The sequence below is a fragment of the Aplidium turbinatum genome, chromosome 13 (assembly GCF_918807975.1).
Source record: "Aplidium turbinatum chromosome 13, kaAplTurb1.1, whole genome shotgun sequence".
In the NCBI taxonomy this organism is placed as follows: domain Eukaryota; kingdom Metazoa; phylum Chordata; class Ascidiacea; order Aplousobranchia; family Polyclinidae; genus Aplidium; species Aplidium turbinatum.
This window is the reverse complement of record NC_137484.1, coordinates 4676379-4702994: the sequence shown is the minus strand read 5'-3', so window position 1 is coordinate 4702994 and position 26616 is coordinate 4676379. Positions and strand designations below refer to the sequence as shown.

At 38.6% G+C, this 26616-nt stretch overlaps 2 protein-coding genes across 2 annotated transcripts; both read right to left on the bottom strand.

Annotated features, from left to right (window-relative positions):
- Positions 1 to 1131: 1131 nt before the first annotated feature.
- Positions 1132 to 15599, bottom strand: LOC145782379 (uncharacterized). Its single transcript, XM_082594162.1, has 5 exons — positions 15438 to 15599; positions 14646 to 14801; positions 2063 to 2131; positions 1841 to 1966; positions 1132 to 1437 (listed from the first exon to the last, which is right to left on the bottom strand). The coding sequence occupies exons 1-5, from the start codon at positions 15597 to 15599 to the stop codon at positions 1132 to 1134; spliced, it is 819 nt and encodes a 272-aa protein (XP_082450288.1).
- A 3858-nt stretch (positions 15600 to 19457) lies between these two features.
- On the bottom strand, positions 19458 to 26350 carry LOC145781836 (DCN1-like protein 3). The gene is made up of 7 exons (XM_082593517.1): positions 26040 to 26350; positions 25011 to 25098; positions 24452 to 24727; positions 23759 to 23906; positions 23054 to 23164; positions 21987 to 22136; positions 19458 to 21229 (listed from the first exon to the last, which is right to left on the bottom strand). The coding sequence occupies exons 1-7, from the start codon at positions 26176 to 26178 to the stop codon at positions 20852 to 20854; spliced, it is 1290 nt and encodes a 429-aa protein (XP_082449643.1). The 5' UTR covers positions 26179 to 26350; the 3' UTR covers positions 19458 to 20851.
- Positions 26351 to 26616: the final 266 nt, after the last annotated feature.

Genomic DNA, 26616 nt, shown 5'->3' with positions numbered 1-26616 from the left:
TATTATATCTACTACGAGCAAAGTAGGTCTAATCCACAATTTATTTATTTCAGGGTACTGCTGTACTCACACTAAACGTCAAAGTAAAAAATCTGCCAAGGCAATTTAGTAGCCAATAATCTTATACAGTATTAAGCTTTACTATTCAAAATCATAAAATTATAGTGTGGTCAAAGCCAACATTGGCAGCAACGGCCGAGTGGTTAGCGCGGGCTCACAGTCGAAAGCCTGCATGTTCGACTCCAGCCACCCGCACTTGCTGTTGTTTCTTTGGGCAAGAAACTTTACGATAATTGCCTCTACCCAGTGATCGATTTCGAGTAATGGGTAGTACCAAATTTAAGTCATAAGTAGAGTAGACAACCGGAAACAGACATTGCCGTCGGCTGCAGCGTGGGTCAGGTGTATGTCGGAAGGCGTACACCGATGCATAGCGCTCAAGTCCGCTTTCCCGCAACGCAGGATAAACAAACAAACAATTCAGTTTATATTAAGCTTTTCCATACAAAATCATAACATTAAATAAACCAATAAGGTGGTTAAAGCCAACACCGAGCATATATTAGGTTTTACCATACAAAAGCATAACATTAAATAAGCCAATAAGGCGGATAAAGCCAACATTGAGATTATATTAGGTTTTACCATACAAACCTAATACATTTTTTCTGTGATGTACGCGCGCTGCGACACCAAGTGGGGGAGCATAGCCTATTCGGAGGTGCTGTAAACAAGTGCAAGAGCACTTGTACGGTGTGTGGAGGCACTAGCACCCCAGGACACTCCAGCTAAGCATCTCAGCAAGTTGCTGCGTGCTGATAGCTTAGCACGGAGAGCTTCAGCGTGTTTGTTTATAGGCTAATTGCCTACCGAGCTTCACTCCTAGGTAGTAGGTAGCCTAAGTGTGGGGCCTAGGTAAGATTTACTGGATGAACGAGTTTCATAAGAATGTGCTTGACAACAACATACTAATAGTAGGCTATAAATGACGCTCTAAGCAAATCACAAAGAAACAAAACGATTTGCCAGGATTTGTCAAAATATGCATAGAAAATAGTTAAAATCTTTACAAACGCCTGGTTTTTCGTTGTAAGTTAGTCTACCACATTAAGATATCTTGTTTGTTAAAAATTAACAACTATCTGAAGCATGAGTATTTGGAGGAGCAGGATCTTCTAGTCTTGTATACGTCTGACTTTCACAGCAGCCAGGAAGTTCGTGGGAACTACTTGCTGGTGCCGAATTTTCGTTACTTGGCACATAACTTCCATTCATGTAGCTTCTTGCCACTGGTGGCTTTGGTAACTTTGTCTTTTTATTCTTGTGATGAGCAACGCACAATGCAATGAGAACAACCAACATTGTGACAAATACTCCTCCTGGGATGACGAGAGAAAGAATGATTGCCAAACGTGTATAATTTTTCTTCAATATTACCTAAATACAAATAAAATTTAGACTGTATTGCACTCTGCTAATTTGTTCATGTAGATTTTTATGTGGATGAATGCTTTGATAAACGTTCGACTTTATGAACGAAGAAACCGCAAGATCAAGCAGTGCAAGTTCGGCTCTCGGGGTGTGCGCTTGAGCAACGCATTTTAAGATGGTTCATCATTCAACTGAATTTAGTGGATGGAATAATACACATACAACACTTGAGCAACGAACGTATTCTTTCGATATAGTGAGTTTTGAAGTGTCTTAAGTTGAGGCCTGTTACGTATCTTATTGGTAGGCTACCTAACCCAAATTATTCTCTCAGTAGTCTTGCATAGGCTTATGTTAACTTCTGAAAACGACCATTCAGTTTATTGCTACTACACAGTACTTTGCTTACTATGCTTGGGTCGTATTGGTTGAAGAAACAAGCGTAGTTTGAATTGATCTCTCCGTATTCTTGAAGGAAGAGATTAATCTTGTGAGTGTTACCTTTGGTGGAGGCTTCACAGGACAGTATTGAACACTGCAAATAAATGTAACTGAGATAAGTCAATTTCGACTACTTTTGGAAATAAGCCGTTTTGAAATCACTTTAAGTCATAATTTATTGTCTACTTACATCAGCATGTTTTGAATATGCTATTGACTCATGCTCGTGAACTATCGCCTTTTCGATGGTGTCTGTTTTCTGTAAATTAACAAGTAAAATCATAATGTTGGTATTAGAAAGATCACCAATTTTTACTACGGTGCCTACAAAGATCGCTGCGGTCAATTTTCAATGCATGCAAGGTGACGTTAAAAAGTTGTTTACAATTAAACATTAGCAAGATGTAATTAGTTTAAAGTTGGATGTAAACACCATCACCACGAAGCGTCTCTATTCTAACTAGTAGCGGTCCAGCAGGAGGACCTTGATCTGCTGACCCCTCAAAAACCGAGAAAGAACGTGCAATTTTCCTCAGTGTTTCAAAAAATTCTCGCTCGCTTTTTCACTCAATGACGTTTCATTAGCCGAACCTATTCCAGCGTCAATAGGGGTATGTGGTGAAATATGCCTTATATGCTACAGGGAAAATTTCTTTTGTGACTATTATAAAAATGTAAAAATATATATAAAACATAACTAAAACAATGAAAACTATTAATACTACAAAAAGTGCTCAATGCCAAGCAAAAAGGCAAGGCAGAGCGAATTAAATCAAATGTAGTTATTACTATCTGAAGCCTTTACAAATTGTTTCACCTAACGGATCATCAGAAGGTCTTATTCAAATAGAATTTAAATAAAAATTCTATTTTTATTTTATTTAAAAAAAAATTTTAAATTTTTAATAAAAATAATAAAAATTTTTAATTAAAACATTTTTAAATTAAATAATATTTATTTAAATTAAATAATTTTTAAAATAAAAATAAAAATTTTTATTTAAAATTCTATTTGAATAAGACCTTCTGATGATCCGTTAGGTGAAACAATTTGTAAAGGCTTCAGATAGTAATAACTACATTTGATTTAAAAAATAACTAGAAATTTAATTTAACATCAAACAAAATCTTGTCATTCCAACTTCTACAGAAGGCTAGGTTTAATCTAAGTAACTTCCTCATGTGGTCTACAAAGAATATTATGGGGTCACAAAATATGCAAAACGACCAAAACAAAATAAATATGTCAAAATTTTTTTGGTGCGAGCTCCCACCCTTGCTATGTTACTTCCTACGTATAGAACAGGGCTACTCAACTGGCGGACCGCGGTCCGAATCCGAACTTTCTGGGTGCTGATGATGGACCTTGAGCTTTTAGAAGAAGAACCTCATTGCCACGTTTCAGGGCTTATTTAAACAGATTCTACTGGAAGGAAGCAATTTTTACTGTGATTATCCTAGTTGCTGGGGGGCTTCGACTCCCAGACTCCCCAACACTTTCTCAAAAATCCAATTCGAGTTACATTTTACCTAAAAAAAGTGGATTGGTACAAATAGTTTAACTTTCGTGGTTGCGTGTGAAATAACTTATTCACCGGACCGCAAAAAATATTCACATTGTCAAACTGGACCTTTGTTAAGATTAGTTGAGTAGCCCTGGTATAGAACCTCAAGTTTTACATCGTCTGTTTTGTATGAGCAAATAAACAAGCAGGTTTGGCAACTAAATAAAATTCATTTGTAGAACTTTCGCCCCCGCTTTCGCCGCTGTAAAGGCGGCTTCGTCAGTACTTTTATTCAAACTCTGCTGCTCTCCCCTTGGTCACAGCGGTAAACCATAATCTCTTCGTGGGAAAATTGTAACATAAGATTCCCAGATCCGTTCGTCTGTATGTAATGACCGAAAAGAAACACTCTTCAGGAAACGTCTATTCGAGAATTGTATTTCTGTAAAAATAGCCTCAAAGCTGTCGAAAATGGGGTGCAACGCGATACACCACTAAAAACTTGTCACTACAGAACAGATTACTTGGATAAAAGACGGAAATTTTCGTCCAGCTGACAAGCACTAGCAAAACAGTTAAACATGCGACCAACTTCTTCAAGCAACAATTTTAAAATCACTAGAATAATTTGCGATATCTCAAACTCACGTGAACAGTAACTGTGACGCAATAGTGAAAGACATTGTCACGCAATTCAAACAGGTGTTCAAAGGTGGTGATCCAATGTTTCATGTTTAAACAGGTTTGACACAAGTCTTACGAACGATGGTGCAATTTTGGCTCATTTTTAGGAAAAATTCCATGACGTAGAGCTAATACGCTAAGATTCAGTAGACCTGAACGGTTTTTATATGACGTTTGATTTAGTGAACAATTGTCTGAAACATAGCGGCCCCTAGTTATGACAGTCTGACATGGCATAACTAAAAAAGAATTGACGACAATTGTGAGCCAATGAATAAAAACACATGATAGACAAATTGTTTGAATCACTCACGTTTAAGTTAATATGCAAATACAAAGGGCATGCAAAGAATGAACAGCAATACGAATAATACACGACGATACATGAAATTGGTACCATAGGTACACGCTAAAATGACACTATGTACAATGGTTGCGATAATAACCGACTGTTCTGGGCTCAGACAAGTGTCGGCCACCGCAGACAAAACCAGGCTCAAACCTTAACACTTAAGTGTTCTTTACGGGGGCGAGGCACGAAATATCTCTCAACACGTAGTCTACTTTCACTTTCCCCGTACTCTCATCATAGTTGCAGACGGCAACTTTGGCTCTACGAACCACAGGCTTCCCTTTCCTGATTTGTGGAACTACCTCATGCACCCTCCCAAGTTGATACTTTCCACGTTTACCAATGTCTTGGAGAGAACCCACCACTACAAGTTGACCAGGCTCCAAATTCTCGGCCATTTTTAACCATTTTTTCCGGCCCTGAAGCCCTGGCAAGTAAAAATCGATCCATTTACTCCAAAACTGCTGAGAAAGTGACAAATTGAACCGATAATCCCTTCTTAGTTGGTCACGATCATGTGGTTGCCCAACAGCACAGTATGGGTCTAAGTATGGGGTCAAAAGTGAGGCAGGAGTGATGACAGTAAAATCCCTAGGGTCGTCACTCAAAGGTACCAAAGGGCGTTCGTTTACGATCCGAACGGCACTGCCTGTGTACGTAAGCAGTTCAATGAAATTGGGCTGACGAATTGAAGTGTCCAAAATGTGAAAAAAGTACTTGGTCATATCGGCCACGAAACCAAATCTACTAAGCCGAAATCTAGCCAAGAGATCTGCCAGAGGGTTTAACAAATCAGGACACGAAAACATTACATCATTAACACAAGTTCCTCGAAATTCAGACTTGCCATCGTAAACAATGCGCTTTTTTAATTGTGACGTCACAAAGTATGGTAAATACCATTCAAATCCCTTTACATTTTCTGCTTCACCAGCACGCTCAATATAGCCATTAGATTTAAGATCCTTCATGGTGTCAGTAAGGAAATCACAAAGTTCAGGTTGTTTTAAAGCCTTCTTCCTTAAAGCAGCAGTATCTGACGCCAACACAAAATTGTTAGGTAGATCAATATCTTCCTTCAACGGAACAGGTATCTCAAATCGACCATCTTTCAACTCAATATTCGGTTCGACAAGTTCTCTAGCCAAAATATCATTGCGAGACAATTCACAGGTTTCATTTTGCAAAGTCAAATCCTGAATGACTTTGTTCAGGTCTGCTATTTCCATATCACGAGACTCAATTTTACGCTGAAAGCCAGAGATGACATCCGACTCTGAAGACGTCTGCACTCTGCACACTTTAGCAACGCTTTCAACTAAGGGTGACTTACCACCACAAGCCAACCAACCGAGAGGAGTGAGTAAAGCATGCGGTTCACTACGATTTTCACCAACACGTTCTTCTTTTGCCCACATCAAATAAGCGTTGTCGTTGCCAATCAGTACATCTACAGTACTACAATCATTCAAATGAAACATATTCACGTCATGAAAATGACGGAAACCACTTAAATCCTGTTTATGCGGTAAAGTTTTAACATCGTCAGCCCAAGCTGGGTTAACCACCGAAGTTATATCACAAAACAGTTCATCTGTCTCTAACGACTGGATGTTGAGTTTAACAAGGTTAGCACAAGTAGGTTTCTGACCAGCCAGAGTATCCATTTTAAACGACGCTTTGTCATACGGTTTAAGACCAAGTTTGCACACCAAATCACTCAAAACAAACGTCAACTGCGAACCAGGATCATGCTGACAATACACCAACTTCGATTTGCCAGTTATTGGATTCAAAACACGAGCAGCAGTAACGCGATTAAAGGCTGCTTTAACATTTCCAATCTTAACATTACGCACAGGAACTCTGGCACCAGCATCACCTTTGCCAATCGAATCCAGAGAATCACGTGACGTCACATGAAAATCATGCAGAAGAAAATAGTGTTTCCTATCGTTGTTAGGGCCACACTTACGACAGTTGTTTGCATGAACGCAATCCCTAACCATATGCTGGCGCAAACAATTCAAGCATTTGCCAGCTTTCACAATGACATCTCTCCGATCTTTAGGTGTCAAGCGCAAAAATTCTTTACAATTAGACAAAAAATGATATTCAACTTGACCACGTGACGAACAACAAAAACATGCCGGTATGTCACTACGACTGACCACACCACCGCGCGGTGCGCCAACAGCAGTCGAGTACTACGAACTCCCTGAAATCACATTATGATGGGGTTTTACCGACGTCTGCCTAACCGGACAAGAAAGCAATTTTCCTTTGCCAAACTTTTTAAAATGCTGCGACTCACCAGAATCGCCCATTAGCATAATGCTAAAATCAGTCGACTTGCGCGTTTCCTCCCGTACTACAAAATCAAACAAACTCTGAAAAGTAGGCTCATCAGTGCCACCATACAGTGTATTGAAATGTGATTGTTATGTTATACTTATGACCGGTTACCAGATTATCTTTTGGCAACCCTGGCAAGTATCCCGGAAGGACATTCTGTTGTCAGTAATTAATCAAAGTAGAAGTGCATGTTATTTCTGTATATAATACACCAGTAAACAGACAGAATATGACATTTGGCGACGAGGAAAATATTTAAATCTGTAGCCTATTAGTTCAAGAGGTCCAAGCAGACAGTGAATTGTTCTTATCGTGTTGTCCAAACTACTAGTGAGCATCATGAATGGAGCTGCAGTTACCTGTGAGGTGTCAGCTGTATTACCCTTTGATGTCAGTGGTGATGCACAAAGCCAGGGACAACGTTGGAAGCGATGGAAACGGGCATTTTCATTATATATCACTGGAAAAGGTGTCACCAGTGATGAGCAAAAACAGGCTCTGCTTCTGCATACTGCTGGTTTGGATGTGCAAGAAATTTATTTTTCTTTGGTTCCAGACAATGAAGGTAAAACTCTTCAAGAGACTTTAACATTGTTGGATGATCATTTTCTTCCTAAGGCTAATGTACCTTTTGAACGCCATGTTTTTAGGCAATTGATGCAAAAACATGATGAGCCGGTGAACAAATTTGTTTGCAGACTGCGACAACAGGCAGCTATGTGTGAATTTGGTGATTCATTGGATACCCAACTTCGTGATCAAGTAATTGATAAATTTCATTCCAATCATTTACGACGAAAGTTTTTGGAAAAAGGAGATGTGCAGTTAAATGATATATTAGCTATTGCTAGAGCACATGAAGCAGTTAATTCACAGGTTAAGATGATGGAAAGAAAATCATTAGAACCAAGCATGCAGCATGAAGTAAATTCAGTTCCTATACAAAGAAAGAGTAACATTAAGTCAAAACAGGGAAAAGACACACAAGAGTGTTTTGCATGTGGATTATTTGGTCATTTCAAACTTGACAGGCAGTGCCCTGCAAGAGGGAAGAAGTGCCACAAATGTGGAAATCTGGGACATTTTCAAAAGAAATGCAGATCAAAAGTAAGGAATACAACACAGTTTTATCAACAAAGAAATGCAAAATCTAAAACCTTTTTAAAATCTAATGCCAATCAAATAGATAATTCAGGATTGGGTGAAAATGAATTTGGAGCATCAACTAATGTCTTTTCAATGAAAAGTTCAACACATGGGCTGTGCAGTGTAAGTTTAAACATTGGTGGTGTGTCGGTGGGAGACATGTTAGTTGATTCCGGTGCATCATGCAACATTGTGAACAAGCAAACTTGGGAATGGCTGAAGACATGTAATATTAATGCAACAACAAGGAAATCTGCTAAAACATTGTACGCGTATGGAAGTAAGAAGCCAATTCCAACATTAGGAACATTTACGGCAAAAGTTGAATCAAAAGTTACACAAAAAGTATGTGTTGCTGACTTTGTGGTAGCAGATACCGATGGACACAGACTATTGGGCAAAGACACCGCAGAGACTTTAGGTTTGTTGCATGTTGGTCCAATACATGTAAATGGTGTTAAATCTGGTGCTAATAATGTTGAACCTCAAGTTGATAATGACATTGTGTCTAAGTATGATGGTTTATTTACTGGTGTTGGCTTGTTAAAAGATTATGAGTTAAAATTGCATATTGATGATTCTCTTAAGCCAGTAGCTCAACCTGTTCGAAGAATACCATTTCCGATGAGAGAAAAGGTAGATGTAAAGTTAAATGAACTGCTTGATGCTGATATTATAGAAGAAGTCCCAGAAGGACCATCAAGTTGGATCTCTCCATTGGTAGTCATACCTAAGAGTGATGGTGACATTCGCATTTGTGTTGATATGCGACAAGCCAATCAGGCTATAGTTAGAGAGAGACATCCAATTCCCACTGTTGAAGAACTGTTGTATCAACTCAATGGTAGTACTGTTTTCAGTAAGTTGGATTTAAAATGGGGCTTTCATCAAATAATGTTGGATGAAACGAGCCGCCATATTACAACATTTGTTACACATCGAGGTCTATACAGATATAAAAGGCTAATGTTTGGACTGAGTTCTGCTCCTGAAAAATATCAGAAAATTATTTGGGATTTATTGAAGAACTGCGATGGTGTTGCTAACATTGCAGATGACATTGTCATTTATGGAAAAGACAGGACAGAACATGACAGTCGATTACATGTGGTACTGGAAAAGTTGTTAAAATCTGGATTGACTTTTAATAAAACAAAATATCAGTTTAGAATGTCAAAGCTTACATTTTTTGGACATGACTTGCACCAACAAGGGGTAAGTCCCAGTGCAGAGAAAATTGCAGCTATTCAAAAAGCACAACCTCCAACTTCAGCTAGTGAAGTCAGATCATTCATGGGTCTTGTTCAGTTTTCAGCTAAGTTTATCCCAAATTTAGCAACCATTGCAAGGGGTATACTAGACTTGACCAAAAAGACTGCAAAGTTTCAATGGCATAAAGCACACCAAGATGCATTTTTGAAATTAAAAACAGTGATCACAAAGGCTGATACATTGGCATATTATCGGAATGACTGCAAGACAAGAATTGTGACAGATGCATCTCCAGTTGGTCTAGGTGCTGTGTTGACACAGTTACAAGATGGAATGTGGAGAGTCATTTCTTATGCATCTCGAAGTTTGTCAGATGTGGAAAAGAAGTACAGCCAAACGGAAAAAGAAGCTCTAGGGTTGGTTTGGTCTTGTGAAAGATTCAATTTGTATGTATTTGGAAGACATTTTGAACTTGAAACAGATCATAAGCCCCTGCAATACATTTACACGAAGAAATCAAGACCATCAGCAAGAATAGAACGCTGGGTATTGCGTTTACAATCGTTTGATTTTAGTGTTATCTATCGTCCAGGGAAAACTAACATTGCTGATGCATTGTCAAGGCTAAATAAAGAGCCCTATGAAGAAAGCAGAGATTTAAAAGAACCTTATGATTATGTGAGATCTATTGTTCTTCAAAGTATGCCAGTCGCTTTATCTACAGAAGAACTTGAACAAGAATCCGCTGCTGATCCACAGTTGTCAGAAATTAGGGACTATATTCATTCAGGAAATTGGTCCAAGTGTACAGACACAAGCTTTTTGCATGTAAAAAATGAACTGTGTACATATGGAAACTTGTTGCTCAGAGGGACAAGACTCGTTATACCTGCTACATTGCGTGAAAAAGTGCTCAATTTGGCACACGAGGGTCACCAAGGCATTGTCAAGACAAAGAATCGATTACGCACAAAGGTGTGGTGGCCAAAGATCGATGTTGATGCAGAAAAGATGTGTAAACTTTGTCACGGATGTCAAGTCACCAGCGACTTTTGCAGACCAGAACCAATTGCTCGGGTATTGCCACCAAGTGGGCCTTGGCAAGATTGTGCGGCAGATATTCTTGGTCCATTACCAAGTGGTGAGAACATTTTAGTAGTGGTAGATTACTTTAGTCGTTTTTACGAAATTGCAATCTTGAAATCAATCACAAGCGAAAAATTGATTCAAGCGATTCTGCCCATGTTTTCAAGGTTTGGAGTACCTTACTCATTGCGAACTGATAATGGTCCACAATTTGTATCGAATGATTTTGAGAATTTTCTTGAAGAATATGGAGTAATACACCGCAAAACAACACCATTATGGCCTCAAGCAAACGGTGAGGTGGAACGACAAAATCGAACATTGTTAAAGGCAATCAAAGTTGCTCAAGTTGAAAAGAAAGATTGGCGGTATGAGATCAACAAATTTCTAATGGCATATCGTTCAATTCCGCAAGTTTCTACAGGTTCTACTCCTTATTATATGATGTTTCGCAGAGAAATGAAGTCTAAATTACCTGAACTGTGCCGAGAACCTCAGATCTTTGATGAAGGGATTCGAGACAGAGACTGGAAGGGTAAAATAGACGGTAAACTATATACTGACTTTAAGCGACGTGCTGTCGACTCAGATATTCGGGTTGGAGATGAAGTTTTGGTTAAAAGTCAAAAATCAAATAAACTTTCTGCAAATTTTGATAGCGCTACCCAACAGGTAGTTAGGAAGGAAAGGGGGGAAGTGACAGTACAAAACTCGCTTACTTTTTGTTCGAAGTTATTTTTCAACGAGTTAAATTCGGGATCTACCCTATCACGAAGTTCTGCCAAAATTGCAGAGTTAAAAATTTTACTCAAAAGAGTATGGAAATGCCGTAATTCCTCTTCTAGAGTAGATAAGTTAGATCGAAAAATTAATAGTTCCTGCTTATCACTCAAAGAACCTAGGGCTACAGAAAATTCCCCAATTTGAGTCAAAATATCCCTTCTAAGATGCCGGGCCTCTCGAACTGACTTAGCCTCATCGTTACTGGGTCCCTCCCCAGAATGGCCTGCCCGACCGCAAAGAACATCATCAGGCTTAAACTCAGTCGAGTCGACGGCGGCCGAGTCCCTGTCGCCACCGAGGGTAGACATATTAAACGTTGGGGCTAAATTTAACAATTAAAAAATTGACACAAACACACAAAATATTAAGTTATAAAAAACTTAACTGCAAAGACCGTAAAAATACAAAAAGAATTTAAATGAACAATACCGTAGTTGTAGGGTTATATATATGAAGTCCTAAAGTTCCACAAAACTTGCTTGGATTCGTTCACTTGAATCTTCAAGCACAGATGGATTGTCTTTAATCTTCTTCTTGCCAGTGAATGTCAATGTTGTTTTTTCTTTAATTTTTTGGTTGAAGTTCTTCAGTACCAACTGAGAAAAGTCTTTAATTTTCTTGTGCTTTAATTCTTCTGCACCAACTGAGAAGAAAACGGCTTTAATCTTTTTCTTCTGTAGACTGCCAACCAACAAGCCCCGTCTTTTATTTTTTATGTGCTTCTAGTGCTTCTTGGCCTACCAGCTAACAAGCCCCGTCTTTTATTTTTTATGTGCTTCTAGTGCTTCTTGGCCTACCAGCTAACAAGTCACGTCTTTTATTTTTTATGGTCACAGCGGTAAACCATAATCTCTTCGTGGGAAAATTGTAACATAAGATTCCCAGATCCGTTCGTCTGTATGTAATGACCGAAAAGAAACACTCTTCAGGAAACGTCTATTCGAGAATTGTATTTCTGTAAAAATAGCCTCAAAGCTGTCGAAAATGGGGTGCAACGCGATACACCACTAAAGACTTGTCACTACAGAACAGATTACTTGGATAAAAGACGGAAATTTTCGTCCAGCTGACAAGCACTAAGCAAAACAGTTAAACATGCGACCAACCTCTTCAAGCAACAATTTTAAAATGACTAGAATAATTTGCGATATCTCAAACTCACGTGAACAGTAACTGTGACGCAATAGTGAAAGACATTGTCACGCAATTCAAACAGGTGTTCAAAGGTGGTGATCCAATGTTTCATGTTTAAACAGGTTTGACACAAGTCTTACGAACGATGGTGCAATTTTGGCTCATTTTTAGGAAAAATTCCATGACGTAGAGCTAATACGCTAAGATTCAGTAGACCTGAACGGTTTTTATATGACGTTTGATTAGGTGAACAATTGTCTGGAACACCCCTAAGTTGTTCTTTAGATCCGCTATTGAACCGAAGCTTAGCTGTCACGTATTTTCACTATTCTCTCATTTGGAATGTTTGTTATTTATTTGTTTTCACGTCATTCAAAAGTCGTTATATTTTTCGATTGGTTGCACAGTTGCACTTCTATAAACTATAGTCAGAAAGCATTGCTTTTTGAAACCACTACAATAACCAAGGACCGGGAACAAGATGCGAAGAAAAATATTTAATATCTGTTTAAGCTTAGATTATATGATATTCCTATCATACTGTTACTTTGAAAACAACAAAACTACTTTTGTTTGGATGGCGGCATGGTAAGTGCTTGAAAATGAAGGCTAAACAGCAACAAACATATGTGTGGGTTGAAACTGGTTTGATAAAACTGCTTGCTCTTCATCGCCATTTACATCCACAGTTTCACAACGTTCCCGGACTACACTGGAAGGCTACGAGAGAGTATCCAGTCTTTGGTTTCATCATCCAAGACACGCAGACCTTCCACTCCATTTGATGGCTTGAAAAATAGTATAATCGCTGATGATATAGTCTGCGTCCCCACAGACCCATTAATGGAGTTTACAATAATAATAACCATGCTTTTATTTTCGCCCCTTGCAATAACATACATACCACTGCGATCACAAATGCGATACAACAGACCACAGGAAGCAGAGAAGTGACATATATAGTCTTCGAGTCAGCTGCTCCCCTTATTTTGGCTTGCCATTAAGTGTCTTTCGCCGAGACATAGCCGCGTGCTCTGGAGCGGTGTCGAACCCACATCCTTTCGAACGTCGCACAGACGTTATCACCACTCGGCTACGCAGCCGACCTACAAACTATGGCATCGGCCTGTGCTTGCTTGCAACACTGGTGGATGGCGTAGCCATTTAACATTTTAAGTATGGCCAAAGAACCCGGTGCTGATTTGGTCTACCGACATTGGGCCTGGGTCGTCGCTATACTTTAAAGTTTAAACGTGTATACATCTCCATCACTGATCTCCACATGAGTGACCATGAAAAACTACACACTTCTCTGGCTAATTGGGCATAGTATATGGATATCAAAACATCAAGGCTCTGTGACATTATTTCTGACACTTGACCATTCGTCCAGACATAGGTTAACCTTCTCTACGGGATCGAGGCTGTTCAATCAGTTATCTGTGAAGAGAAGCATTTTTCTGTTCCTGCAAATGTGAAACTGAGTTTAGGCCGCAGCCCATACCAACAACAAACGTGTCTTTTTTGACGGAGAGTCTTGTCTTGGATGGCGAATCCCAACAATGACAATTCTCTCTCAGTCTCTTAGCACGGTCTCGGTTGTTATCGTTACTCTGAAGAGGTAACGCAGATAGAAAATCTGGGAAACGGATAGACACACGGTTCTAGAGGTTGCAAGTGCTCAAAAAAGACGTCAATTAAGTTCTAACGAAAGTTATAAGAAAATTATACTGAGCTCTTTGCGTTTGCCTGATTTCTGCTTGAGATGAAGTTACCATGGCTCAAATATTAATAATAGCCAGTGGTACCGAAGTTAGTTGAGGATTGAGGGGATAAATCAACATTTTATCAAGTTTGAGGCGATTTTGAACATTGGAGGGGATGTATATTTTATACACAACTTTAGTGGTAGCCTACGGTATTTAGTTTATTAAACAATCCCCGGACCTCGGTAAATTAGCTGTTAACAGCATAATATACAGATAAGAAATCATGGAGATAAAAGTGCTTCCAATGCCCTTGTGAATGACTGCTGCAAGATTAAGAAACAAGCAAAGAAAAATTGGTACCTCTAGCGGGATTCGAACCTATGACCTTCCAATGAATAATAATCTTTGAATAATAAATTTCCATAATATTAAATTTTTAATTAAATTTAATAATCTCTTTATTACATTTTATAATAAATTTCTTTTAATAATAATTTTCAATAATAAATTGAATAATAAATTTGCATTTGAAGTACAACTTAATAGCAAATATTTTTTTCTGAATTATTGTAGGGGATGCTGCCCACATATTGGGGGGGATATATCCCCCATACCCCCCCTACTTCGGCACCACTGATAACAGCCTTAGCGTTGTTATACGCTGGATTTGTTCTTGGCAAAATACTTTGCTGCAATCGTGAAACGGGACATAATTATGCTGAGCGGTGACGATTTTAAAAATGTTTCGCTTTGAGTCAATGCACTAGCAGCTTAGTCAATCGCAAAGTCGTGAAAGTGGAAGCTTACGTTACTGTTTTCGTTTTCACTTGTTATGGAGAAATCCGCTACAACTTGAATACAAGGAAATTGCGATCGGCAGTAGGGGTTGTCATTGGTAAGGCCCGCACATTCGCATGTACGACTGCCTACGAACGTCAGGTTTCTTACTGTACAGGTGGTTTCCTAAAAATTAAGTTTTATTTTAGTTTTCATTTAATTTTATTTCTGCAAAATGTTTTGGATTGAAAAACATTGTCACATAAAAGCGTAGGTCAGTAGTTTCCAATGTGGACCTCACAGCACACTTGGAAAACAAGTTTCTTCCCAAGAAGCAAAATCCGTCATTTTTTCATTGATTCAACGTCTGCAGACGTTGAATCAATATACAAATGATGGATTTTGCTGCTTGGGTTTGTGCTAAAAATCCTGCAATGTGTTTCACTGTATCCAAGCTTATGCTTGTTGGTTGAACCAAATCGACGTGAAAGAAAAGAAGTATACTTCAATTATGTCACCCAGTGTCTTGGCAGGACACCGCAATGTTTCAGCCAGCAAATTTGGTGTTTTGTACATTGATTCCACGTCTGCACACGTCGAGTCAATGTAAACAGGATCAATTTTTCTAGCTGGGGCGCTTTCGATGGTCGTCGAACATTGATCAGACGTTTTTGTCGAACATCAGCACGTCAATACCACAGACAACAAATCAGTCGTTTGTTTACATCAATTCAACGTCTACCGCCGTAAAATCAATGTAAAAAAGACCGATTTTCTGCTTGAATAGTAGACAATTGCTGGTATTACAAACATTTCGCTCACCTTAAAGTTTAACGCTGGTATTCCTGGTCGGGCGACTATAAATCCATCAATCAGTAAAATCAATCCACTTATAAATGTAAAAATAGTAACAACAGCCATAGAACATGAGATACCCTCACAAGTCTTATGCTTGGAGGGTGCGTAAACATGATGAGAAGACATGTTTGTTTCTCTACTCCGTCAGCCTTTACACAAAAACATCATTGAACAACACTTTTGAAGATTGAAAAGCAAAGTTTTGAACGTAAGGATGCCATGAAAGAAAATTTGTAAGTTGATAAGTAGGCTACCCATTGGCTCAGTAGGTTAGGCTACCTATTGTCACTCTACTCTTGCATACTCCAATAAACTTACAGGTTTTAACATAAAATTTGTGTGTTTAGTTTCTCTCACCATTGTAGGCTACAGTGAATCGCACTACAATAACAAACGCTAACTGCATTTTAGTAGGCTAACTAAATATAAAAATTTCCTTGGTGTGCAAGTGTGGTTTATGAAAGACTATAAAAAGTTCAGATAGCCTAGTTGTTACGTGGCCTTTCAAAATTGAAAAAATGCGGTATTTAAAATAAATCAAGGCAAGCAAAAAGAAAAGCTCATTGGCCATGGCCCAGAGTGCCCAAAGTTCAACATTTAGCTTTTAAGATTAGCCTACTTTTTAGCTTTTCGGTCTCTCTTACAATCAGTGGCGTAGCCAAGGGGGGGTTTTGGGGGTTACAACCCCCCTTTGGCACGCCTGTGACGTTACGATATTGAGAATGATGCTTTCAGTCTTTTTATGCTTGAGAATGATGCTTTCAGTCTAAACAAAATTGCCAAATTTTTAACAAAACTGCATTAAAAGAGCGAGTTTTGCCAATACCCAACATCTCAGCCAGGAATTAGCAACAAAAAAACATAGAGACTTAGCTTTATTTGCGAAAAATGCTGAAAAAACATGATCTTTCGCTATGCCACCGGACAGCACCATTTTACAGGAATATTCATACCCACATTTTTGTTGAAAATGCTTTCAGAATGCACCAAATTCAAAGTAATTTCTCAAAATTTTCTGGGGGAGGGCCCCCAGCCGTAGGGTCGTCAAAACACCCCCCATTGAAAATTCCTGGCTACGCTACTGCTTACAATGCTTATTATGTCAGTCAAGCTTCTGACAATTTCCTTGCAAGATCATTGTTGTGTTGCGTTACCATAATTATTATTATTAGGCTACTACAGATACAGGTCTCCATATCAACTTCAGAATAGCCTACCTGTGTTAGGCTGTCATTGTGCATATGCACTTCAGAGAACAAAATTAGATAATGTGCATTTCTAACTCGCTATTGAAAGCAATTCATGTCTATTTTGCCTAATTTACTTAACTAACCATAACTTTTACTACCAGTGCTTAAGTTTGAAACAGAAGTTGAAAACCAACTTCGGTTTGAAGATTCTTTGTTTAGAAACTAACATCACGCATTTGACTGACAAGTCACAAAAACATCATAGCCTATTTTGTTTTTTTATATGCGGCCAAAATGAAACTACAGACGACTATTCGCAGGTCGCTTTGTTTTCATAAAGTCAGTTAGTTGCTTATAAAGCCGCCAAAAGGATCAGCTCGTATCGGGCGCGTCCATCTTGTTCGAGCGATTGCTCGAGGCCACGATGTGCTAAAAATAGAAACAAGGCGCAGAAAATAAGATTTCTAATCAGGCGATGGCGGCTACATTGCATTGTTTTAGTTTTAATAGCGCAAAGAAAATGCAGTAAGCTTCGGCGTGGACGTCGGGATGTGCGCTTCAGCAATTCGCTTTAACGATAATCCTACGAAATTTAATATTTTCACAGAGGACTCAATCCTTGATGGTACGCAAAACGGCAGAGCTGGAGTAGTAGAAAGATATGAGAATGTTTAGAGTCACTTCTGGCACTTTCCTTTCGAGATATTCAGCAGCTTCTTTTAGTCGAAAATAAAGGCCATTTTTGGTCTTACCCAGGTTTACGTACAGTGGTTAAAGATTTGATAGCAGGGGAGGCCAATCTTCGTATCTAACTTCAGTCAGGGTTTCAAGTGTCCTGCTAAAGACACAGGATCTTGACGGGTGTCAAATCTGCGCCTTTCCAAACGTCGTTCTAGGCCTCTCTGCAGAGCTATGCAGCCTACACTGCTGAATACCACTACAGCAGCTATTGATTGGCTACTACAACAGCTATTGATTGGCTACTACAACAATACCACGGCAGGTCCTTGGTATCCATCATCTGCGAATGTAAATCGTTAAGCTAGTTCAGATCGTTTACTGCAAACCCAACTGTTACTAATCTATCCATTTAAAGTTTCATCGTAGCTCTTTCTTTCTCCAAACAAACTCAAATCTTTTAACTTTCTGTGATTGTCACCTCTTGACAACTTGCTGACAAGCAGCCAAATTAGCTCTTCCCTTTCCCAACTCGACTCCAACCTTAAACGCCCCACTCGTTATACCATAATCAACAGCAAATGCAACCCCCCGCCAACTCCTTTCAAATCTAACTATCCAGAGAAAGCCCTATCATCGAAGAATGACCTCATCTGCTTCCGATCCAGCCACCACCCTGGACTACGAAGATGTATACATCTGATAGAGAGGACCATCGATGGCGGCAGTGCGACAATTAAAAATAGTCATCAGAACATGACTGGCTTCGGTGGTCAGCACTGATGGAAAGGCCTTATATTGACAACCCGATAGATCAGATGGTTAGCGCGTGACTTCCTGGACGAAGAAGCTTCAAGATCAAGCGGCCCTGGTTCGACTCTCGAAGTGTGCGCTTGACAACGCATTTTAAGAACTGCTCTCCATTCAGCGGCACCTAATGGATGGAATAATTCCTCGGCAACAACACTTCAATAATCGGAAAATTCAATGCCAATCTCGGTAACCGCCCTGCGTCAAAAGCCTCTACAAGAATGCGAAACTACCAGGAATAAATCAAGGCTTTGTCAGTCCGAGATAAAGATTGAAAATCAAACAAAACTCAAGACTAGCGCTACTGAAGATCATCTTCAGGCGCCTTGGGTGCTAAACAACGACAATTTCCCATTCAGCGACACCTGGTGAATGACATAATTTACAGGCAACTTCACTCTATCAACCAGGCTTGCGTCACTGATTCAACAGCTATTTAATTTTGCGCGACTGCCAAGATTAAGCTTTCAAACAGGCCTTCTCAGCTGAAAGTGAAGAGCACGCTGAGGCTACCCAGCAGCAAATTACAGGTGCGTGTTCTATTCAAACAGAGCCTAAGAGTACCGAAACGCAATCAGGCCCTCACATCACTTCAGACGTGATATTGGTTTGAATTTATTTCCTCGGACTGACAAAGCCTTGATAGGTTATTCCTGGTAGTTTCGCATACTTGTAGAGGCTCTTGACGCAGGGCCGGTTACCGAGATTGGCAGAGTGTAGCTTTCCGATTATTGAAGTGTTGTCGCCGGAGAATTATTGCATTCACTAGGTGCCGCTGAATGGAGAGCAGTCCTTAGAATGCCTTGTTCAAGCGCATACCCCGAGAGTCGAACCAGCGCCGCTTGATCTTGAGCCCAGCGCGTAACCACCGAGCTAACGGGATGGACGATATCTTCCCAATAAATCAAAACGACGCTTTCCGTCTTTTCTTTCATTGTGAAAACACACGTTCGTTCTCACATGACCAACAATCTCTGTAACACACAAATGTCGCAAGTACTGTTTCACACGCTATGGTGCTCTTGCTGCGATAACTCGATGGCCACAGACATCCTCTTAATGTTTGGTGTCAAGAACAACAACAGAATCCATGTTACAAGAACCCATAATGGACTTCAACTACTGTCATGATGCTAACTCCAAACTGCTAGGCACATTCGTTCGACGCTTTCAATAGCTTCGTCCGTAGCTTCAACAAGCGTGAAAGAACTTCAATGAGAAGCTGCTGTTAGAAAATTGTTTTAATTTGCTGTCTGGGTACTCACACCCCACTCTTTGCTATCACGGCTGAAATGATCAACATGACTTACGTTGTAACAAAGACTTGATAAAGAAAGTCTGCATACAAGACACAGCGTCGCACAAATAAATACAAATCATGCAAAAGTTAAAATACAAACTAAAAAGTTGGTTTAGCCAACTCAGGGTGTTACTGCGTTGAAAGTTCTATGATGAACTTTTTCATTAAAACCATGGAACTTCAGGCCAAAAATGTACGACTGTACGTTGATTCAACGTCGCTTGAAAGCAGGTTTTGGCAACTGAAATGAATCTGAAAAGGTTCAATAACACACGAATAGAACTACGTCATTGCAACAATACGTCATTTAATAGTGATGCATCATACAGTATAATGTGTTTTAGTTTAAATCATGTAACTTGCAATACAACAATACGTAGGTGGTTCACATGCAGTGTGGTCTTTTTACAAATCCAATTCACTGGAGGTCTTGTGGTATGACGTTGTGGGACCTAAATCACGTGCCAAGTGCGCCAACGCCATGTATTGTCGCTCTTCTAGAACCAAGCAACTGAAAGACAACAGCTTTCCAACGAATTGAAGTGACAGACGTGTCTGCCTATGACGCGGAGTTGATGTAAAGAGATAAAAAGATCATGCGGCTTTCTCATGCCAACCAACATGCAGGGGTTAAATGTATGACTGCATGGCCCATTATCAAGCGACCTGCCTCTGACCAAATACCGGTTTTCGTCAAACTGCATGCATTGAGCTGATAGCTAGCAACATACTCAACCAACTATGACATGACAAGTTGACTGATGAAACAGATTGAATCGATCTATCCTATTTAAAAAGAAAATAATTTTAAGAAACGTTCCCGATATTTGACCATAGATGTTGGAGACAGTGCCATGAAACGAGGTTGATTTGTAAACGTTTAGTAAACAAATGTAGACGCTGTAAGGACTAAAAACAGTGTTTGTATCTCAACGGTGTTGATGAGTTCGGCAACAAATGACTGCATTCAGATATAAAAAGGCATAAACAAGACAATAAACACATGCAGCAGATTAGAAAGAGAACTTAAGGAGTTTCAGACGAAAGGAAACATTTCGCAAACTGAACCTTTTTTATGTCGATTCACCGTCTTAAGACGTTGAATCGACATAAAAAAGTTCATTTTGTGTCAGAAAGAAAAGGGCTGGAAATAATTTCAATAAGATTGTGCTGAAAGAAAAAAGTAACAAATACAAATTAGTTTCTAAAACAAGCCAGACAGCAAAATTGGTCATTTTTACATTGATTTAACCTCGATTTAACGGGATTTAACCAATTTTGTTGTCTGGGAAAGAGCAGTGCGCTAATGACTTTCGGTTGACACATTACGTTATCTTTACGTTATTAAAAGGCAGTACCAACGAAAACCAACCAGACCAGCTGAGTGGAAAGCTTCAAAGTCACTCGGAAGTTTCCGAAGTGTGATATTTGGAATGCAAGTGTTCTTTGTCCGGTTTAGGAGACTGCTCATCTTTTTTTAAATCTTCTTCTTGCTCCTTTTCTTCTGTGATGTGATCTCCAATTTCTGCATCATTCGTAAAATGATGACTATCTTGTTTAGAATGTTCCAAACTATCATCCGATGAAGAGATGGCTCCTGGAAGACGAGGCTTTCTTTCCCCATTGTCTTCTCCTGTATGTGCAGCTTCCGCAGGAAGATCTTGGAGGTGATCACCTCCTATGGCGTCAGATGATGATCGCTCCTCATCTACTTCATCTTCTTTTACAATGCTGTTGGAAAGATCGTCTCCTACCACCTCCTTCTCAACAGCCGACTTCTGCAAGAGCAACACAAATGACGTCATAGAGTTGGTATGCAAACAACAAAGTACATTCGATCGTTCATGATAGCTTGTGTTCGAATAGCAAACAAGCTGATTTGATATAATTCACACGAAAGAAAATCACACTCGCTTGGACTTGACCTAAATGTTAATGTTCTAAATGTAAATAATCAGTTCATGGGACCCTAATGAACCGCAGACCTTACTTCAAGAACCGCTGGAGACCTGCATGATGGCACCATACGGTTAAAAGCGTTTGTCTCTAGTCTTCGTTATTTTACTCTATTTAAAATCCTTTCCTACAACTTCCAAGTAAAAAGATTTACAATAAACGCTTTGAAGAATAATTGTGAAAATGAAGCAGTACGGTATCGCAGAAGTATGGCTCCAGGTTGTTATAAACTAGATTAGTTTCAATATGAGCGAAAAGATAGTCTGCATGTAAGCCACCGGATACTGATTAATCGATACATGTAATTCAGAACCTGAAGTCACATATTGTGTTTTTCCAAGTAAAAACTTAAGAATTTGATTTAACAGATAAACAGCCAGCTTTTATTTTGATCAAATTAACACGTTTTCTTTATCGAAAACAATCGCAAGCAACGACTCATTTTTCTAATGACATCGAACTGAAAAAGGTTTGAAAAAGAAAATATTACACAGGAAATGAGGTTGTAACTTTACGAGAAGCTTTCTTAGTCCCATATAATGCGTGTTTAAAGATAATTAACATCATAAACACAGTCACCTTCTTCTCCAGAAGCTCGCGTTGATAATCCACAAAATCATCAAAGATGCTCGGCCACGCTTCAGTGTCGTTGTAGTTGGAGAAATCCTCTTGAAGCGACTCGGTCAAGTACAAGAACATGTTCCAAGTGTCTCGGGAGATCCCTCGGACCTTTATGCAAACCTTAAGATCACTGCGTCGTTCCCACATCCATTCAACTCCGGCAGACATTGCATCGATGACAGGAAACGGATTTAGAAAAGCATGCGTCGTGTGGTTAATATGTTACACATAATTTAATCTTCATTTGTGGACTGATCAAACCATTGTAACTTTAACTACCGGTACGCTTTTTATTTCTACATGAGTTTTACGTATATTTGAAACGATAAAAGCTTCAAATGTTAACAGTCAGTTTTCAGAGGATTAGTGTAGAAAATGCATTGCTGAGAACAAGGCTACTAAGTCTGTTGAAGCCTTTTGGAGAAGTAGAGATCATTAACAAATCATGTATAATGCAACGGCGTGTGACGATGAAATGTATCATCAATGATTAGACGTTTTAGTAAGTGGTTTAGACCAGAAGTCTAAACCCTAAGTCTTTGATATATTCAGTTGTATGCCACCATTGACACGCTCGGTCGTTGCAGGCGAATAGGATGTCGGAAGACAATGGGACGGAAAACCGAAAATTAACGTTTGAATGCTTCACGCAACGTTAAGTTTGGATAGGATTTTTATTCTGTGTATATCGTATTCTTTGTACAGTGCGATGGGTGGGCGGACCTCCCAGGTCGATCTGGCCCGCGCCCTGTAGTTTGGCGACCCCTGGTTTAGACTGAATGCCGATTCGAAGAAGCGCATATATGCAATCTAACTTGGATTCCCACAATTTGAGCGTGCTTGAAACATACAGCATTAGTTAAGCGATAACAATGGGTATTTTTTTAATTCGGCATTATGTCGCTACAGAATAGCTTCAGCCTACATGATTACATTGATTAGTGTATCTTTAACGTTGAATAGACGTAACAATGGAAGGTTCAGTCAAAAGACAAATACACTGTCTTAAAGCATTAACTTCTTACATTGTTGTCTTCAAGAAAGCTAATCCAAGCCGGCAACATCGCAGGTGCATTCTTTGAAAACACAACGTTCCACATGGCCGCAGCTATTTCACAAGGCAGTGACCTTTGACCCTAAACAACAAGCAAAACAATTTAAACAATGTTTAACTTAAATAAAGTGCTATTGTAACTTTTAACATGCAGGACAATAGTTTCCGGACCATAAAATTCTATTAATGCCAAATACTGTGATTTCAAATCATGCTTATAACTAATTTAATTTTCGTTGTCTCCCGACATTGCTGCCTGACCATGATAGCAGGACGTGTAAACCACCATGACAAACAACATGCAGTTATGAAAATTTACGAAATGGCGTAAACTGAGTGAATACTTAGACTAAGAAAGACACCTGTAAAGAATACTTCAATAACACATTTACCATAGTAATAGTTCATACCTCTCACCACGCATTATTTTAAGACTTAACAACTCATTTAACAATTGCTGGATATCTTACCTACGCACACTCCAGCACGTTTAGATAAACAAAATAAGATATATAATAAACAAAATGAAGTGAGTAAGCATTGACCTCAAGCTAAAAATTACACACAACACATGTACCACATAAAATAACAAACCTAACTAAATTGGGTTTTCAACTTTTTAAGAAACCACTCACACATGGTGAAACCTATGCATTATGCAAGTAATGGGCCCCACCTGGTCTGAGTCCAAAGCAAATTGAAAGGTATAGCGATATAGATCTTTGAAATTAGACATCGCATCAGATTCTATTCGTTTGAAAGATGATCTTAGTGTGTTGATAGAGTCACATTGTAAATTAAGAAATCCTTCAACAAATTCTTTCCTAAAAACAAAACAAATTAGCTAACACAGAAACAACAGCACCAATCTCATAAAGAAAAAATAAGCTATATAAGTAGTATTATATATTCTATATTTCTTTCCAGTAATCTTTTGGCGTCAGGAATGAACTGCTTTTAATACTAAAACAAAAAAAGCTATGAAGTGCAAACATGTGAGTGAACATTCCATAAAACCGAATTAAAATCCACCTTTCCCCTTGGCATTGAGAACTGTGTATCCAGAGGAAAGGTTGGTCTTGTCAAGTTTGTTTAATGTGTGCAGTGCAGAAGCAAAACTGTGTGGCACTTGGTGAGATGTGTGTCTTTCAGTTAAAAACTAAAAACACTTGACTAGGCTTACGATAAGAACGATTGCAGTGCACTAATATTAATTGCATGTCCAACTGTCCATGCGGAAAATTGGTATATATTTGCTTTTGAGACAAAAGCAGTGCTATGTTTCGAAAAGTTCTGATGAATTACTTATTCATGAAATGATGTATGAAATTTAGAACATAATTATCAGTAAACTGATGCTGCAAACAACCTTGTAAATTTGCACATGGTTTCCGCTTTGAATTTCCAGGCAAGAGCAAGCACAATGAATTCCGTAGGATCTACTTCCAAATCAAGACAAAAACGTTCCACACCGTCTGGAAGAATAGAATCCTCATCAGTGGAGGAATCGCAATAACTTTCAAACAAAAGTTCGATCTTTTTGACATCAATGGCACCAGGTGTGCTTTCTCCTATGGGTGTGCCATGCCCACTTGCCAAGCTAGGAGACGATTTTTGAATCCCATGCAATGGAAAGGCAGGAAACCTGTAAAGAAGCAAATATTATACTGTTTAATTTATAACTATAAAAAGAAATCTGCGACAAGCCAGATGTAATTACTTCCAAACGTTATACTGTATATTAACTTGGCAAAAGCATCTGTAGTGTTAAGCTTGTACAGAAGAGGCGGCTAATTACTATCATATGGCACAAGATACAGATCACATTGCCGAGATTATTTAGAAGAAATCTCAACAAGCATGCTTGGCCAACTCAACATAACACAAAGGAAAACTGATAGCAAGTAGCGGCAATGCATTCATCATACTTCAGATTAGTCTCTTCATTGGGAAGAGGATGTATTTCCAGTGACCCTGGTCGTGCAACTGCAGTAGTAGGTCCTAACAATGATGGTTCTAAAAACAACATCAATATATATGCTTTTTGTTGAAGACAACTTGAAGTATTTTAGCTCAATTTGCATATTTTTATAAACCGTAGCATTATTCTGAATTGTTATTTTTTTCTTAGGCTACTTTCAAGCAACTTACACTTAGTGCCCATCTCAAGATTTTTATACTTTGTATAATGTATAGCCTATTGAGTTAGTACACCACTATTTAATAAAAAATTTTAGGTGCAGTAGTTTGCAATTTTAAGCTGCCATTTGTTTTTAAAATTCTTTTTAACTCAGGCTAGTTTTAATATTATGAGATTCTGAAAATATTTATACTTAAAACTATGCAAATACCATAAAATAAACAAAATCATTCTTGATAAAATGACATTTCAGTCTGGTTGCAATAAGTAGGGTGAAATTCGATTGCCCTTTACATTTTACAATATCATGGTCCATCCACAGCTATGCTCCACCTTACAATGGAAGTGGCTGCAATAATTGTGGCCTTTGTCTTGCTGAAAAGCTGGCCATTTTAAAGGCCAATTGTAGCCACCTTCTGAATAAGTACTCTGGTGAGTAAATGTCATCATCGCGACAAACTTAAGCTCAAATACTTCAAAATAACATAAAATTAATTTCTACAAGTAACTACGGTTATCGCATTTTGCTTCTCTATAAATAATGATGTCACAAATGTTGTTATTAAGATCTGGTTTGTTTTAATTTAGACATCTTTATTGAGGCTTTTGTGACATCTGATAATGGTAGCTCTTTGTAAATCTTAGTTTTTTGCAGATGGAATAAAAGTTTTTTTCAGGTATTACTGATTTATTTTATTGTTTTTGTATATTCTTCAGAACCTTCTGATGATCCTCCTTTTAGGGTGAAACAGGCTGTAGTGTAGAGGTTTTAGAAAGTAGTATCTAAATATAATTTATTTCAACAATATTTACAAACCTGTATTAACTTTTTGTCCACTGCTTGCATGGAGTTCTGTAGGAAGTACGTCACCTGAAGGAGCTCTGTGATGGGATTTCTTTGAGCTGCCACAGCAACTAAAGAAACTGCCTTCTTGGTTGGAGCACTTGTTTCCCATTGTATTTCATTGAATTAGAACAAGCGTTTGACTGAATCAGTTGAGTACAATGTACCCAAAAGACCAGGATCAGACTTTCAATAATCAATAACAGGCCTAATTCATTTATTCAGCTACTTTATTCTATTTTAGAACAGTAAAGATTATTGTAATGTTGCAGCAATTGTCATAAGTTTTTATTATTATTTTTTTTATGAAAGTAACCTTGAAACAGTTTTTATTATTATTTTTTTTATGAAAGTAACCTTGAAACATGAATGTCACAGTAGTTGAGATCAGTACTAAGTAGTCAATAATTGATGAGATGTTATTCGCACATACAAAGTTAAGAACTCACAAGTGTGAGGCTGTTTCTTGGCAGGACATTTACAGGTTTGACAAAATTGGGAGATGTTGAATGGATGACTGTACAGTTGGGCTGCTACCATTTGTCTGTTG

Excerpts from the sequence above, each read along its gene's own strand:
- LOC145782379 (XM_082594162.1), bottom strand. The coding sequence starts at position 15,599 with ATGTCTTCTCATCATGTTTACGCACCCTCCAAGCATAAGACTTGTGAG. Across the intron at positions 14,802-15,437 it reads TACCAGCGTTAAACTTTAAG|GAAACCACCTGTACAGTAAG; the intron begins GTGAGCGAAATG and ends CTTAATTTTTAG. Across the intron at positions 2,132-14,645 it reads GTGAAAACGAAAACAGTAAC|AAAACAGACACCATCGAAAA; the intron begins GTAAGCTTCCAC and ends GTTAATTTACAG.
- LOC145781836 (XM_082593517.1), bottom strand. The coding sequence starts at position 26,178 with ATGGGAAACAAGTGCTCCAACCAAGAAGGCAGTTTCTTTAGTTGCTGT. Across the intron at positions 23,165-23,758 it reads TTGCTTTGGACTCAGACCAG|GGTCAAAGGTCACTGCCTTG; the intron begins GTGGGGCCCATT and ends CTTGTTGTTTAG. Across the intron at positions 21,230-21,986 it reads GCGAGCTTCTGGAGAAGAAG|AAGTCGGCTGTTGAGAAGGA; the intron begins GTGACTGTGTTT and ends TTGCTCTTGCAG.